The sequence below is a fragment of the Astyanax mexicanus genome, chromosome 7 (genome assembly GCF_023375975.1).
Source record: "Astyanax mexicanus isolate ESR-SI-001 chromosome 7, AstMex3_surface, whole genome shotgun sequence".
Classification (NCBI taxonomy): Eukaryota; Metazoa; Chordata; class Actinopteri; order Characiformes; family Acestrorhamphidae; genus Astyanax; species Astyanax mexicanus.
The window spans coordinates 30,182,267-30,199,739 of NC_064414.1; the positions used below are offsets into that span (position 1 = coordinate 30,182,267).

At 36.5% G+C, this 17,473-nt stretch overlaps 2 protein-coding genes across 3 annotated transcripts; one reads left to right on the plus strand and one right to left on the minus strand.

The window, feature by feature from the left end:
* Positions 1–1,369: 1,369 nt before the first annotated feature.
* On the minus strand, positions 1,370–8,763 carry LOC103022527 (eukaryotic translation initiation factor 5). The gene is made up of 12 exons (XM_007240332.4): positions 8,656–8,763; positions 8,221–8,399; positions 5,755–6,034; positions 5,566–5,647; positions 4,980–5,152; positions 4,624–4,735; positions 4,260–4,381; positions 3,149–3,310; positions 2,769–2,930; positions 2,469–2,633; positions 2,169–2,309; positions 1,370–1,802 (listed from the first exon to the last, which is right to left on the minus strand). Exons 3-12 carry the CDS (start codon positions 5,824–5,826, stop codon positions 1,707–1,709), a joined length of 1,287 nt encoding a protein of 428 aa, XP_007240394.3. The 5' UTR covers positions 5,827–6,034; positions 8,221–8,399; positions 8,656–8,763; the 3' UTR covers positions 1,370–1,706.
* Positions 8,764–8,785: 22 nt separating this feature from the next.
* On the plus strand, positions 8,786–15,334 carry si:dkey-196h17.9 (uncharacterized). 2 transcript variants are annotated; one of them, XM_049481798.1, is made up of 11 exons: positions 8,786–8,974; positions 10,895–10,975; positions 11,244–11,754; positions 11,924–12,131; positions 12,236–12,336; positions 12,500–12,598; positions 12,780–12,903; positions 13,086–13,205; positions 13,580–13,732; positions 14,110–14,231; positions 14,354–15,334. In XM_049481798.1, the coding sequence occupies exons 3-11, from the start codon at positions 11,321–11,323 to the stop codon at positions 14,505–14,507; spliced, it is 1,515 nt and encodes a 504-aa protein (XP_049337755.1). In that variant the 5' UTR covers positions 8,786–8,974; positions 10,895–10,975; positions 11,244–11,320; the 3' UTR covers positions 14,508–15,334. The 2 variants fall into 2 exon arrangements, with proteins under 2 accessions (XP_049337755.1, XP_049337754.1); XM_049481797.1 differs by lacking the exon at positions 8,786–8,974 and having other exon boundaries at positions 9,285–10,975.
* The last annotated feature ends 2,139 nt before the right edge of the window (positions 15,335–17,473 follow it).

Consider the following 17,473-nt stretch of genomic DNA (forward strand, 5'->3'; position numbering starts at 1 on the left):
AGGTCACAGCTGTGTTTCTCTGACACTGCTGAGGAACAGGCAGCTACTTTAATGGAGCTAGATATTTGTGGTTAACTATGGAGTGAACCATCCTATTACCTTTGGGGTCAGTTTCACAGGTTTTGCATCCCTCTAAAATATGATTGACATCATATATTTGCTTCATACTATATATATATATATATATGTGTGTGTGTGTATATAGTCTTCTTTCAATGTGATTTTAACCTGATAACATATAATGCCTGTCCCAAAAAAATAGGTTTCACTCCCTAATAGGACTACACTGAGCTATAATTATGGTTATTAAAGATTTATTTCTGTCCAGAGTTGCATTAAATCTCCCCCAACATCTTGTAAGCTTTGGTGAGAGATTTGGACCACCACGCAAAAACTTCTCCAGCACATCCCAAAGATTCTCAGTGGGGTTCAGGTCTGATGTCTCATGCTCCTTGCTCCCCAGATCATACAGTCTCTTGCAAAAGTATTCACACCCCTTGAACTTTTCCACATTTTGTCACTTTACAACCACAAACCTAAATATATTTCATTGAGATTTTAAGTGATAGGCCAACACAATGTATTGCATAAGTGCGAAGTGGAACGAAAATGATACATGGTTTTCAAAATATTTTATAAAATAGAAATCTGAAGAGTGTGACATGCAAAAGTATTCAGCCAGTATATCAATAAATAGTAGAGCCACCATTCACTGCAATTATAGACTGAGATTTTTGCCCATTCTTCTTTATAAAAAACTGTGACCAGCTTATCTGTCCCTGCTGAAGAAAAGCATCTCTATAGCATGAAACTGCCACAATCAAGGGGTTAGGGTATATTGTTAAATATTGTTAAAAACCGAGAGGAATGCTCAGATTCATTCAACAACTTAAACATTGTATAGGCCCACACTTCAGTTCTTCACTCATTACTGTGGTACTCTGATACTAACCATTAGTTTTATGTAACCTACAACTGAACCATAAAACATAGTTATAAAATAATTCAGGTCATGTCTGTATTATTATTTGGTTCAAAAGGTTTCTTAAATGTTAGCAAGGTTGCATTTCTTAAGAACTACATTTTGTATTAAACTTTTCTTTGAAAACTCCATATTTTCTCTACATTCTCACAGGCAAACATTGACATCTAATGGTTGGAATGTGCAAACACAGCTTGTTTTACTATATACCATTTGTTAGTCTTAAATACCGTTATTGAAATATTTATCTGCTTCATGCTGAGTTTAAGTTAACCTTGACTGACAGCAATAAATCCTAATTTGAGAACCCTGTGGTTAATGTTCTACAGAAGCAACATCATTATCCATGCTTGTATCTAAGGGAGCAGAAGACTTACAATTCCAATGTAAGTGAAAAGAAACATTTTATTTAATGACTGAACAAAATGAAAACAAATCACAAACAATTGTGCAGTTTAAGTAAATCAAAATAAGTCAAACTCACAATAGAATTCTCAATACAGAAAGCTTAAACATTACATATTTTAGCTCAGCAGCAGCAGCAAGACAATGAAAGCGCTGTGTTAAAACCATGCCTCATTAGCCAGGATAGAGTAAACTAGTGGAAAGAATATATGGAAAAGAAGAAAGGGCACAATAGGAGGCCATTGTGATTAATTTTAACATTGGAGAGGAGTTGGGAAAGTTCTAAATTGGCTGCCATTCAGGTTTCTCTCCTCTCTTTTTAAATGGCATCAATGTCAAGGTCATCCTCCTCCTCGGTTTTCTCTGGCTCAACAGTCTCCACTTTTAGCTCCCGGGCTGAGGAAGAGTACACAACCTGAAAGAAAATTATTTTTTTTAAAGTTAGTATTTTTAGCAGAGCAGACATCAAAGTTATTCAAAACTGTGTGTGTCGTGACACACATGTCTTAAATCCTAAAAAAAGTCATTAAAAAAAAGATTCCAATTGATTTTGGACCATTCATATGCACCATTGATCATAAAATTTGGAACAAAAGTAAAGAGCAAGTGTCACATCCATATAGTTACAGAAACAGATGCCATCAGACATATTTTGCAGCTTTTGCTTTTCTTTTGACCTCATTATTATCATCCTGTATTATGATCTGTAGAAGTGGCCAGTGGCTAGCTGTACAAGTGTGACAAAACACACTTTTAAACTCCAAAGTCTGAACTATCCTACCTCAACATTCTCATCCTCTTCCTCCTCCTCTTCTTCGCTTCCCTCACTCTCCTCCTCTGCCTCCTTCAGCCATTTGACAAAGGGTGCTGCCTTGGCATGGATTTCCTTAGCCAGTTCCTTGGAGACATACTTCTTAGAAACCTAGACAGGATTAAGAAGAATGCTAATTTTCTGCAAGGCCACTTCAAAACATAAGTATATGTAACATACAATGCAGTAACGCTAGTGTTAAAAAAAAATCTAATACACATAAAAAAAAAAAAAAACCTCAACTTGTGTTGAGTGTTTGTACACACAAACCTTTTCAGCCCAGGTGAGGATGACATCCTCCTCCAAAAGGTCAGCATCATACAGATCCTTGAGTATGATTGGAACTCTAGGCAGCAGCTGGGTTTGGTGCAACTTTACCACACACTCAAAACCACCCATCAGGTATTTCTGAGCCTTCTTATCATTATGGCAGAACTGCACAAGACAGATAAAGATAGAATACATGTAACTGAATCTGCAATTAAGCTCGCATCTTTTAATTAAATTTAAAATAAAATGTTTGGAAAATAATGGCTTGTGGAATTCGCCAGTAAAGTTGTAGAAACTTACACGTAGAAAGTGACGTTTGTATTTTTTTATCTGGTCTCTGATGTTTTCATTGAAGAGCAGTTCACTCAGAATAAGCGGTCCCATGGCCCTCACATCTAGACGCTCTGCCTCAGCCAGAATGTCCTTATCTGCAGAGTCTATTGCTCCACTCTCTTTCTTTTGCTAAAAAAACAAACAACGAAGCACAAAAAAAAACGTTTTGATTTATAGATAATTAACAGTGTCTTTGCTTTTAAACTGAAAAATCAAACTGCATGAAAATTCACAAGCATTGCGGCAACAATGTATGAAAAACAACCTCAAGACTGCTAATCAAAATGACCTTACACATTTTGCTGCATATATAGAACACCAAAAGGGACAGAAACGATGTAACATACTTTCACAAAGTTATAAAACATGTTGACTCTCTCCTCAAGGGGCTTCTCTAGGTCCTCGCTGAGAGTCAGATTCTTAGCATGGTCACTGATCTCCTCCATTCTGCGACGCTGGGCCTCTTCAGTGGTCTCTTCGGCCCAGTCCTCATCATCATCATCTCCATGCTAAACACAGACAGAGCTTATTTAATAATGCATGTTGGCTCATCTCAGTCAAAAAATGGAACATAACATATAATTACATTTAAAGAGGTTATTTGCAAAACAGAGCTATCTAAACTCTTCATATTATTTCACAATACCATCAGGCCTTGTACATAGCCCTATCCCTATAAGTGTGTGTCACCGTGTCTGGTATGGTTAATTAGTTAATGGGGTTTAACACTAGGACAGCTGATAGGTCATTTTCCTGGCAGCAACGGTTTCGTTACAGTCAGTGAGGGGTAGCTAATATGCTTTTAGTCTTGCAACTGAATACGGCACCTAGCGAATGTGACCTGTTTGGTTTGTTTAGACTCTGTCATTACCTGGACCAAATGAACTATTGATTTGAATTCTGAAACTACTGATAACTGATAAGGGTGAAAAACAACCCAAAACATACAGGAAACTTTAGATTATAGGTTGCTGGTTTTGCACTAACGCAGTAGAGGGTTGTCAAAGCAGACAAAACATATATTGTTTATTCAATTCTGATTATGTGTGTTATAGATTACTGCAGTGAAATGAGTGCAAATTTAGAACGCTGTCTCAGGCGGATTATATGAGAACATTTTTTAAACTGTTAGAAGCTACTCTTTACAAAACTATTGTAGGTTCATATTTTATTCATAAGTATCTCCAAAGAATCTCAACAATTTAAAACTATCAGACTGTAATGATCAAAATGTAAAAAATATGGATTAAGGAATATTTTATACTCAAATAACAGTTTTTACAAGTATCACTAACTACAAATACTCAGAACTGCAGCAGTCGCCTTTTAAACATTTGGGAATTTCAAGGCTCAGTGGTTAAAAACACTTGGTAAATTATAGTATGCTTGTGGATTTAATACATATGTTTGGAAAGCTACCACTGCTTTCATCACAAAACAAAGTACAAAGGCTCTTACAACTGCATCTGGGGCGTCAATCTCATTATGGTTCCCACCATCTCCACTGCCTGAACCATTTTCTTTGTCCTTCTTACGGTTCTTCTTTTCTTTCTCCTTCTTCACAGACCCACTGTCACTTTCTGTGTTCAAAGACAATGAGCAAATTAATCACAGCAAAGAAACATTTGTTGGCATCCTTGTCAAAATGAGCACAAGACACACACATGCAAAAAAAGCATTGAGACAGTTATCGTTATTCCTGCAATTTATGTTACTCAAAGCACCTTAATGCATACACAACAACTTTTTCTATATTTTCATAGAAACGCTTATTCTTATTTGATGTTATTCCAAGTAAAAGGTAATCAGTACAGAAACTAACCTGGTGGATTTTTAAGGATGAACGTGCAGAGTTTGTGGCGAGTGTCTAGCATGCCCCGGTACCCACAGGCTTTACAGGAGTTTCCAATGGTTTGTTTCTTTGGATTAATATGCTGGAAAATATCAAACAAACATTTTTTTTTTCCCAAAGGTTTCCCTTCTTTTTACCCTACTGCATCAACAAAATTGCTTAAATGTATTTTTCAAAGAAAACGTAATTACTACACTTTAAAAACTTAATATAACTTGTATTCTGTATTCAAATTCAACAATCAAAATTATTTGTTTAAAAATAGCCAGTCTTAGTGTTCAGCCATTCATTTGCACAGATATTTTCAGGGCAACAGTCCAACGTACTAGGTCGGTCTCGGGATTGTCACACTCGGGGCAAAGCACAAACTTGCGGATGAATCCATCCAGCATGTCCTGTAGTTTGTTGGCCTCGTGGGAGCCGTTCACTATGTATCGGTCATTCTTTGTGTCAAACTGGGTCTGCGCCCCCAACTCACAGCCAAAAAACTTGGTTGGATCTAAAGAAAGAGAAAGACAAAACTTGTATGCCTTGACAGGTCTTTTGATAATATTAATTGCAATAATAATAATAATAATAATAATAATAATAATAATAATAATAATAATAATAAATAAAATAATAATAAATTAACCCTAACATAAAAAGTGGCATTCTCTTAACAAGTTTCAGTACAGGGAAAGCTTCAACAGCCTTTGAGAAGCTGATTGTTTAAATATTATTGAAGGGACATTCACAGACATGCATAAAATGCCACTGGATTATAAGTTTCCATTTAAAAAGGAATGCATGTACTCCATGTCCATAATAATCATCTGTATATTAGACTTTTTATTCTACACATCTCAGCTGTACTATGAAAATCCCGTAAAAAAGAAGGGAGAACTGTATAAAGTTAAATATTAAACATACATGTTGGAGGCCGGTTCAGTGCCTTTGCAACATCAACCATGTTGACAATGACTGTCTTGATTCCATTTCCTTTGCCTTCCACCTGGTAGACAAAATAAGAGTAATAAATCATACATTTTAAACTGTTTTAATTGTATTTTCCGCACAGCAGCTCTCAGCTGGCACCAAACTATTAATGGGTTTCAGTACCTTTGCAATCAGACGGGGCATCTTGTAGCGGTAGAACTGGTCCGACACATTGCGGTTGACGTTGACAGACATTTTGAGTGGCTTGCAGCACTATCAGCAAGATAAGAAGATCTTGGATGGGGATTTTTTGGTATCTTCTGTCTGGAGAAGAAGGGATGACATAAACGACTGCAAGCGTGCTCGGTCTCTGACATGAAAAAGATTTTGCCACAGTGGCTGCAAGTTTCTTGCTCGTGGTCTAGGTTTACACCGCTCGCGTTCCAACAGCTGCGCAACAGCTCTGAAAGAAAAGAGGGGAACATTATTAGTAATACACCAATACACACAATACAAGCAGCACTTTCTGGATGTGAACTGTGGTACCATTTGTCATGCTGAGTCATTCAAAGTTCTGACTTTAAGCTACTTCTACAGCATCATAGCTATGTACTGAGAAAGGTATCCAAACTTTTGAACCTAAACTAAAACTGAGTTATGCCAGGAAGTCATGGGTAACTAAGAAAAATGGGAAAAATTGAGAATTACATATTTTGTATATGGCAAGTCATTTCATCTATGTTTTTTTTTATCTAATTAGGTCAGTTATATATATATATATATTTCTATATATAGATAATATCTATAAAGCCATTCTGACTAGTATCTTTACCAAAACAAAATTTTCAGAATGAAATTTTGACTAGTCACATTATTACTGATTTACCTGGATTTTTTTAACAACGTCTGCAATGTAATTCTTATTAGCAAAAATCGTAGATATGTTTTAGATACTAGCATAATAATTATTAGTCGAAACTGGAACTGTCGTTTTGATGTAAATAAATAGCAGCACATGACTAGTCCAATTTTTAAAGATTAAATAAAATATAGGATTAAAGAAATATTTTATTTTAATATTAGTGGACATTTCATAGCTGATCTCTTAAATGGGAGTTTCTACTAAGGGTGGGCTATAACCCTAATATAATACTATTTCAGGGTATTTTTGCGATAACAACATTCTTGATGACATGACAAAACGTTAAATAAATAAAAAAAGTGGCACACCCCTAGCTGAGATTTTCAACAGCCTGCAACTGAAGTCAATGATTCAACATGCATGATACTAATAATGCACTCAATATATCCAGGATTTAAAAAAGAAAATAAATTAAACTAGATAGATATAATCTTTCTCTAGTTGTTAGAAATTTAAAGTGAATGAGGACAGTTCGAGTGAATTTACCTTTTATTAAAAGGGGAAAAAAGAAAAAATGAATCTTTTTACAATTTTCTGATTTTTGCATCTTGCAACAAAAGTAAGTCGCACTATACCATCAGATGTTCGTTACAAGATGCAAAAATCCAAAAATTGAGAGAAGATTCATCTTTTCATTTTTATTGAAGTTCTAGTTGGGAGGTCCAAAAAAATAATAATAATAATACAAAAAAAATAAAATAAATATTATACACTACACCAAATGGTAAGAGTAAAATAATACAAATGTTTTATCCTCAATTGAGAGAAGTTATTCATCCAAAATTTGAAGAAGATTTTTTTTTTCAGTTCTGTTAGTGAAAGGCAGAAAAGAAAAAACTAATGATTGGGAAAACAGATCAATTTCTGTTTTACCAAAGTAAATGGAAAATAAACGAAGTTCTATATTCAATTCTCTATGTTCAATTTAGCCTGAAACTGTCAGAAATTTTAACTGATAAACTGACCAATTATCTGGTGACTGTACTATTTAGTAAAAACTGAGCTGGTGTGACTTTAGGCTACAGGTTTGCCATAGCGCGGATGTATGGGAATGCTTTAGGCCCCGGTTCACACCAGCCGCTCCTTGTCTAATAAGGGCAGGAGCTCTATGGTCACTCTACACCCACCACCACTAGATACCTGTCAAGCTAGTACGCTAACTTAGCTTAGCCTGCTGTCAATGTGGAGAAAAGTAGATTTTGAGAGGCTGTCAAACAGAAAGCAAAGCAAGAGCGAGCAGTTCATTAAAGAATAAACGAATTAATGAAATGAGAAAGAGAAGCCGCCGGAAGCGGTCAGCTGATTCGAGCATTTTTCCGATGTGGTGCAGAGTGCGTCATGGCTAACGCTAACCGAGCGGAGCTAACCAGCAGCAGAAAGTGTATGTGTGTGTGTACGCAAGGAATGCCATGACGCCATTTTAACCCAAGTTAGCAGAACTAGGTAGCGCCAGTCCACTCCTCTCATCCATTCACACCCAGAAACCCAACGACAAACCACCACAACAACCTCAGATAAATCAGTTTAGCGTTAGCTAGGTTAGCTAATACAGAAGTTACGTAAAATTAGCAAAGCTGATATACTCAAGCAGTGAAATAGCTACCAAGCTAAGTTAGCTGATACATAACAGTTACCCAAGTATGCTAACTGACAGGAGAAATGACACACAAAGAGCCCGGCTGTTTTAATCTAACGTTAGCTACCCGGCGATAACTAACTTAACTTACCGTTTCCGTAAAATAAAGACATAAACACAACGCTAGTCGTCCAAAGGCGCAGTGAAGTTTGATGGTTGAGCTGGCAGGAGCTGCTTGGTCGCGATTAAAAAAAAGTAGCTTAACAACACAACCGCTCACACGGTCAAAACTCCGGGCTTATCGATTCCTCAGGCTCCAACAACGATGATCTGGAAAGAAAGGAAGGAACAGAAGTGTCAGTCAGTCAGCAGCCATATGCTATTTGTAGCGCCTGCATAAACTGGGGGAACTGCATACCACCATCTAACCTAGAGAGCAAAATGAGGCAAAAAACGACCTGATCTGCTCTGCAATATTTTACAAACGCTTACACTACGATTAAATACGCACAAACACGTTTTAAAATAAATGTGTATTCTAATTTAAATTATATTACTGAAATTTCTCCAGTCGCTCGTGTCTCACCTCTCTAGAACCTTCCTGCCCCTCTACGCAATGGCAGAAGACGAGTCCTAACGTCAAAATCTAACATGATGGTGATTGTGGCTCACCGCCCCGCCCCCCAATGTCGTTCGCGCTCTCCAATTGGACAAGAGCTGTACGTTGTGGTCAATCCGATACGTCTGAGTGGCCCGTGTAGCTGTCACTCACTGTGGTGCGGTTGTGTCATCTATCAACATGTCTGCGTGTACGATTTCACGCTTCTCCGCTTCACGCAACTGCGCAACGACGAATTTGGCTGTGTGGGTGAAATGCTCTGGCCGACTGACGGCCTTTTAACCTCGTGAGTTAATAAGTTATAAACAGAATCAATTCAGCTCAGCTCAATGAAACTCCTGCACGTTTGTTTAAATGTTTGTTTCTTCCCCAGTGCATTTATATTAATATTCGTATAAATTCCCCCAGGAACAGCCTGAATATCCTATGATCCAACCCTAAAGCACAATTCCATTTGCTCTATGTTTTGCGCATGCACGCCTTGAGGAATGGTGGCCCGATTCTTGTTATGCTAAAGGGATTGGGGAGAGTGTTAGGTCTATTTTGAATGTGACTCTTAAAAAATCTCTTTTTAAGGGGGCCATATAAGTTACACCACAGTACACTTAAAAAAATGAATATCATTAAAAAGTTCCTTTATTTCGGTAATTCAGTTCGAATTGTGAAACTCATGTATTGTATGATAATGTATAGATCTATTACACACAAAAGTGATCTATTTTAAGTGTTTGTTTCTTGTTTATTATGGCTTACAGCTAATAAAAACCCCAAAAATCAAGGTCTCAGAAAAAAATATATATTACTTCTGACCAATTGTCCTGCTGGAAAATGAAATCTGTATCTTCATAAAAGTTGTCAGCAGAGGCACGCTGCACTGACATTGGACTTGATATAACACAGTGAAGCATCACCAGCAGATGTCATGGCTCTCCAAACCATCACTAATTTTGGAAGCTTCACACTAGACCTCAAGCAGCTTGAACTGTGTGCCTCTCCACTCTTCCTCCAGTGTTCATCCACAGTTATATCAAGTCCAAAGTCAGTGCAGTAATTTCCAGGGAAATATTACAGCACTTTATGCTTCCCTCTGCTGACGTTTATGTAGATGTAGATTTCATTTTCCTGCAGGATTAGCACATTGCCCACACTGCTAAAAAGTCTCATTTGGTCTTATATTGTATTTTTTAAAAATCTGGGACACTGTTCTTTGGGTTTTCATATATGTATGGAAGCATGGCCGCACACGCATCCAAATAAACTCCTGAAAAAAAATCCTTGTTAAAAATCTATAATCCATAACCACTATATTACCACAGTTTCAATATTTTATGGGCATTTTCCTCATAACATGCATTAAAATTATAGTAGTTTGTCTCAGTAGTTAACTAGCTAGCTAACTTTCTTGTTCTACTTTAAATGGTGCAACAGACAACAGAGACTGCAGTATTTAAGGAATGAAAAGATAAAACAGTGTTGAAGCTAAAATAAAAGCTCATATCAGCTCCCTATCACAGAGGAATTAAGAAATTGGCAATAATAATTAATTACTGCACCACCTGCTCCCTTTCTGAAGACTTACGATGCCCTAAAGTTAATAAGTTAACCAGCAGCTAGGTTACTGAAGTTTAGCACTCTACTGCTATAGTTATATCTGTACTGAGTGCTTAAATGGTTATCCCAATTCTTATGGAGGAGGATTTCACCCCTTTCCCTGGTTCCAAGGGTTACACTCGAAAACAAGGGGTAGGGGTACATAAGAGAAATGGGATTGGGTCTAAATGTGCACATGTATTGCAAGTGGTAGCTAGGTAGCCTGAAAACTGTTGGGAGATTCTAGTAAAAGTTAACTTTAACTGATATTTTCCCAATTTATCTAAGAAACTTCTAATAAAACAAGGAAAGCTTGGGGAATTTAGGACTGGATGGAGAATGGAAAGAGCTTCTAGGGAAAGTACCTGTAGCTGGGACTGTCCTGCAGGGGGCGGGACATCACTCTCATTGGGGAATACCAGGCAAAGCCAAAAAGAAAAGCAGCAAGGGCTTCTCATATACTGGGAGTGTGTGTGCGTGTGTGATACAAGGATATATGCTGAGTTACATACACCTTGAGCTAAATGGTAGTAGCATTAACTAGAAAAGTTAAATAGAAGTCAAAGAGAGCAAAACAGAAACATGTCAAAGTTTTTAAAAACGCTTACTTCTTCAGTAAAGAGGAAAAGTTGGACCAAGGAAGAAGACAGCAGGACACTTCTAGGAAACTCTGCTGAGGAACATGACCAGGTGAATGGTAAGACAATTCTTTATTTATTTGGAATTCATATCTTAAAGCCAGTGCAACTGAAAAACAAAGCTGTTGCTTTATAGTGATGGAAATCAAAACAACTTTTTAGAGAATTTGTAACTTTGTATCAATGCAAGGAAAACACAGATAATTAAACCTGTTTTGAACTGATGCATCCACATGATGCTTCCAAACTTTTGCATCCAGACATGTTGTAATTTAGTGTTACATCACATATGATTTTCATATACAGAAATCCACTTGTATCCAACAGGAGGTTGCACAAATCAAACATGCTTGAATAGTGCAGTCCAGTGTGGAGCAAACCCTGAGGAACATGCCAAGAGTGTCATGTCCATTCTCCGGGTTGTCCTTCTAGAAGAAAGGTCCCAGGAGCTGAAAGAAGCTGCAGAGCAGGTCAAACAATGGGCAACGCTAAACAGTGTTACACTGGAGGGAAGAAATCGTGGCTACCCTCAAAGATGGTTGAGAGAGTACCTAATTATTGTGAAATTGTCTGTAGAGAAACACTTTCCTGCCCTGCCACCAGACGGGGCTGAAAATTCGTACAATGAGACAGTGGAATACCTGAAAAATGCAAAGAGGTCAGTGTGTATGAAGCTGACAGGTCTGGCTGATGTTTTAGAGGATGCAGGACTGCTGAGTTACCTGGTTGACAGCTATAATCACCGCCTGTTTGCTGTGTTGGAAATATTAATGGACAGAAGTTCATCAATGAAAGAGGCTCTCTTCCTTCTGCAGTGGGTGACGCAGACATACGTAAGGTAGGCAAAACAATAGAATTGACCCTATTTAAAAATTGTCTTCTATATTATAAATATTTAAGATAATTAGACCAGTAGAAATGGTTCAGAATCACTTAAATAAAATCAATAATCGATAAAACATAAAAATAAATGACTTCACACTGCATCACTTTTTTTTTTATTTCAGTCATGGCTCAAACATCAAGGATGATGTACTTAGAGTGTCTGACCCTCTGTTGCTGACTGGATGGATTGAAAAGTCAAAGCAGAAGATCCTTACACTCTATCAGGACAACATCTCCACAGCACTACAGGGGGTCCTGCTGTACAATGAGGCTAAATGCGATTACAGCAAGGAGGAGGAACTCATTAAAATACATTTAGATGTTCTTCAGGTACTAAAGAAAGACAGAAAAATTCTTCTTATCCATATACCTTAATAATCCCAAACGATTTAACAGATAGTTGCATTACATTTTTGTATTCTTTCTCTGTTAAGTGTCTCAATGGTGCTGTTGAGGAGACAAAAACCATCAGCCCCATTCTGATGACAGCTGTTCAACAAATTTGCTGTGATGAACTCCACGTCTTTGTTCAGAGGTAAATTTGATATTTCTACTCTTGACTATGTAGACGTAATGACAAATAACCAATTATGTATTAGAAATATGGTTGTATATTTTTCAGGGGACATTATTTGAAGTATGTTCTAAATATTTTTAGTATGAGAATGCTATCTTTAACAACAGTTGTATCCTGTCAGGTATGTGAATACTGAGAAAAAACAGCTGGAGGTGCAGAAGCCCAGTGAAACATATTTACTGCATCTCTTCCGATTAACAAACACCTGTAGGCACCTAAGGTGAGATTAAAAGAAGATCTTTAAAGCAAAGATCACAATTATCCCTTATACATTTGCTCTTTTAGCATTTAGTTTCAGGTTTTAGTGGATTTATTTTAATTTTTAACCCACAGTATATGCAATGTATTAGGTTGCATTTGCACTTTGGGCTTTGATTTGTCATAGTTTTCCTTTATTGCAGGTTTTATGCTTTGACTATTATGGAAGCAGACAACAACAGAGACTCGGCCACTGTTCAGATGTTAAAGAATATGGAGGCTCAGGTTTCAGTTTGTCTACAGAAGTGGATTTCAGGCATAGCTGAGGTTTGTATAAACTCATTAGTGTGTTATATTATTAATTAAACTGAAAGACACAAATAATGTGAATTTTATTTTCTTATGTGAAATGTGGTGTAGACCACAAGATGGTACATATGTGTTTGCTGTCTATAGCAACGTTCAACGTAGCAAATGATTTTTAATCTTCATGTAAATTCCTGTTTTAGGAGCATCTAAAGAAGTATTTCGAGGAACAGGATGCCCACTTAAACAGATTATTGGAAAATATCAGAAAAATATTTACATCTCTTGTTCAAATAGGAAACCATGGAGAGGAAACAAAAACAGTATGTATACCAGTTTTGATTTATTAAAATTTTATAGCATTACAGCAATAGTATTCTGTTATTGTTATGATATATGGTATATAACGCATAAAGGGTTGTCTTTTAGCCAAGTATGACTACTCACAGTGGACCTTCTCTGAGCAGTGCTTCCACTGGTTAGCTAGTGTTAGCTTTAAGCGTAGCAAGGGTTTTTTGAAAGTGACATATTTGATACATTTTGCTAATGTAGCATTGTTTTTTCTGAAAGAAGAGACAATAATCAAAATATGCTACTAACTTGTACCAAAATCACATTCTTCAACTATGACCTGGCTAACTGAAAAATTTGCAAAATTTTACTGAACTCATGTTCCGTCTTCTTTTCTGTCTTGTAGGACATTGTGAATGTAGCGTACCAGAGCGTAACTAGAGCTTACCTGCGGTGTCTGGTAAAGAGGAAATGCAAAAAGTTAGAAAAAAGGTGGGGGGACGTTGACAAGCAGATGATGAGGGATGCTGAACTGTTTCACGATGTCTTCCCAAAACAGGTGAGAACTGCAATTAGCACTTTGCTAATAGCAGTAATGTGGTTTAAATAAAAGCTGCTTTAAGAAGTCAAGCTAGCAATAATAAACTTATTTTAGCCACTGGTAATTTTTTACCAAAAATGTATTTCACAATCCAAACTAATATTCAAGTATTTATATAATCCTTTATTTTAACAATTTAATATAAAGGAACACAGGGTTGGTAGGCTTAGAAGTCGCTGTGTTCTACTACATTAGGGGGACGTTGGTGCATATTAGTCAATTATTTAAATGATGCATCAGTTAAGTAATCTTTACAACAATTTAGACTACAGTGCAAATTGCAGTATGCTGTGTAAACCAAAGGAACCAAAGTCTTTGTTTGTCTGTTTGAACAGGGTACCAGTTGTAATGGGCAGAAAACGTTTCTGCTGAAGATGAGTGAAATTGTAGGTACTACTGATGTAGAGAGTCTAAAGCTTGACTGTGCAGCCCTGTGCAAAAACTTCCCTAAGGAGAGGTAAACTCAATCTCACATCTACTGACACAGACTTAAGCAACGCTCTATTCTAAACAGTAATGTTTTTTTAGTTAAAATACTCACTCAATGACTCAAACTTCTCCATTTTTAATATCTTGCAGCAAAGAACACCTACCTGCCCTGCTGAAGTGGAAACGGAGATTGTCAAATTCGCAGAGGAATAAAATACTGGCGGCCAGTAAAGAGGCCTTTCAAAATGGAGATGATTTTACTACCTGCTCCCAGTGGTGGAGCTACTGCCTCTGCTGCACGTGATGACAGCAACCTTATTAGTATCAAGGAGAACTAATGAAATGGTCAGTGATCAGATATATTTCAGACCAAACATTGAACAGGCCTTTCCTACTGCTGTGTGATGAAGATGTGATGAAGCTGTTGCCTGAAAAAGTGGTTATGGCTGAATATACTTAACTGTTTAAGTGTTTTATTTGTTATTTTATGTTGCATTTGTTTAATGAAAAAAATATATATTATATAACAGTAGCAGTAAAGTTATACAAAGAAATTGGGCTTTAAGCTAATAGGAATTTTTTTATAATAGATTTCCAGGAATGAAGATTCCAAATTTTGTAGATTGTTTTGGAATTCTGTGGAAGTGTTTTAATTACTTCAGTTGTCAGTACTGACATTCCTGTTATTTCTGATATTATGTATTTATTATTTATTAGATACATATATTTAATATGTATTTAATGTATATATTTATTTTTAAATGTATGTTTATATTGATGGTACTATAGTAGTCCTAGTGTTTAAAGACTCCTGATATGGTTTGGCTATGTCTTTTCTACTAAATTACTGCAGGTCCTGAGTAGATGAACTTCTGCTTTGACATTTTTCTGTCACTGACATAGATTGGTACCTGGAGTTTACATTTTAAAGACAAAATCAATCACATACAGGTGATAAAAGTGCTTCACTGTTATTAAAACCTCTGTTTACACAGTTGTACTGACTATGTTTACAGGTATACCAGATATATGTCTATTTACTGTGTACTTTGATTAAGGCAGGCTGCTTTCTGTACACAATGTGTCAGCGTCCGTTTTGCTTAAATAAAAAAATGTTTACATTACATTGCATCTTTTTGTGTCTCCTTTGATTGGGTCCAGAATGCATAGATATAAACCATGTATGCCCACAGCACAATTTCAGTTAATTGTGGATTATTACACACGCACTAAATTGACCAAAATTGTTGACACCTAGATGAGCTTTTATGGCTTTCAATGTTTAATTCATAGGGATTTGAATTCAAAAGGAATTAGTGCCTCCTCAAATTCAACTCTTTTTTAGCGGTATAAATGTTTTTGCAAGCCATTGAATGTAAAAAAAAAAAAAAAAAACTAAACCTGGCCCTTCTTGACTGATTGAAGGATTTTACAATCTATTATTATAGTATAGGTTTACACAGCGACCAATATTTTGCAAATGTTGGTACCTGTTGTTTTCTTAAGCTATTCTTGTACTTTCTAAAACTGTTCCTATAAGCTGTGTGCATCCACAGCCAAGGTAAGGCACCTGCATCATAGCAAACTGTTTTTTTTTTTACCTGTTAAACTTGATGTAGACTTTATCTTGAAAACCGCCTGCCACTCCTAAAAGGGAAATCTAGGGGGAAATTTAGCATTGGAATAATGAAGGAAGAAAGACGTGGGGAAAGTACAGTATTGTTAGTAAGAAGTGGGCGCGTCAATGCTACATTTAAATTCTGTTTGTTTAATACCTGATACAGCCTGTGCTGTAGATTAGGAATAAAGCTGTTGTATTAGTATCAACATATGAGACAAACAGAACACAGAAAATATCTAAAGGTTTTTAATAGATTGATCCTAAGAGAAACTGATGGATAAGAGTGGATAAGCTGTGTGTGATCACAGCACAAAAGTATTATACCTGCTGTATAGCAAAATATGAAACTCACATTTTGATCCTGAAATAGATTTCTTTTGTTTTACCTTTAACAGGCCAGTGTCATTTATCTGGAATGCTGGTTGCCATTCCTACAAAAGGGAAAGTAGGGGAATTTTTATTGAATGGATGATGAAAGAAAGCCTTGGGGAAAGTACAGTGTATTGATTGCATAAGGGGGTGGGGGGGGGGGGGGGGGTGGCATTGATACTTTTTTTTCTGATTGGCTCATGCCAGACATGGCCTATATTAAAAATAATAATAGTATAAGTATTACTTAATTTGTACTGCATTAAATCTTACATTTAATACAGGAAAACTGAATGATATTATACTCTTAGAACTCGCCAGGCCTGTAAATGGGAAGGAATCTCTTACCTGATTTGGTAGTTACATCTTTCATCTTATAATCCATCTAAATGGCCAAGTTGTATCTTCTAGAATGCTGGATATAGAGAAAAATATCCATTTAAGGACAGAGTACAAATTTTGTAGTTAACATATAGGCTCCTTTCCATTTTTAAGCAAATGTAAACATTGTCTTCTGTATAATTACAGTATTAAACAAAAATGGGTTACAATATTTAATTGTAGGTTTTATATGTACTGTATATTATTTTACACTATTCAAGTCTTTGCCCTGTTTCCATTTCTGTGCTCGTGTTTCTCTGTTTGTTTACCTTTTCCTCCTGCCTGTCATTTCCGCACAAGCTCTCTCTGTGGTTTCTCTCTGTAGCTCCGCCCCTGTGTTTGTCTGTGTCTTTACCTTAACTGTTGTCACCTGTGTTCATATGTAGCTCCGCCCCTAATTAACCAGTCCCCAGTTGTTACCTGTTCCATTTCCCGCCTTGTGTGTCTATTTAAGCTCCTTTGTCTTTAGTGTTGGGTGGTCGGTTCTTGTGCGTGTTTTGTTCTGTTTGTAATTCAGTTTGCTTTCAGAGTTCCTGCTTGGTTTACTGTTTGTTTTCTGTTTAATATACAAGAGAATAGTTCTTAACATTATTATAAAATATAAACAATATTTTAATATTATATTGCAGGTGTTAAGGACAAAAAACATCCTATGAATTTCCTTCAACAATGCAGTAAAGACTCAAGCAGGAAGTCACAAAAGACAAACACCTGAGAACAACAGGCCTCAGATAAAGTCAACATTAATGTTTTCTCCATTAATTAAGAACAGGGAAATTACTGTATATGTGGGACATATACAGTGTGCTTCTTTTTACGTTTGCTGACTAATCCTAATGTCTTTTGGAAAAAAGGTCTGTAAACTGTCCAAAATTAAGGCAGTAAGGGCAGCTACTTAT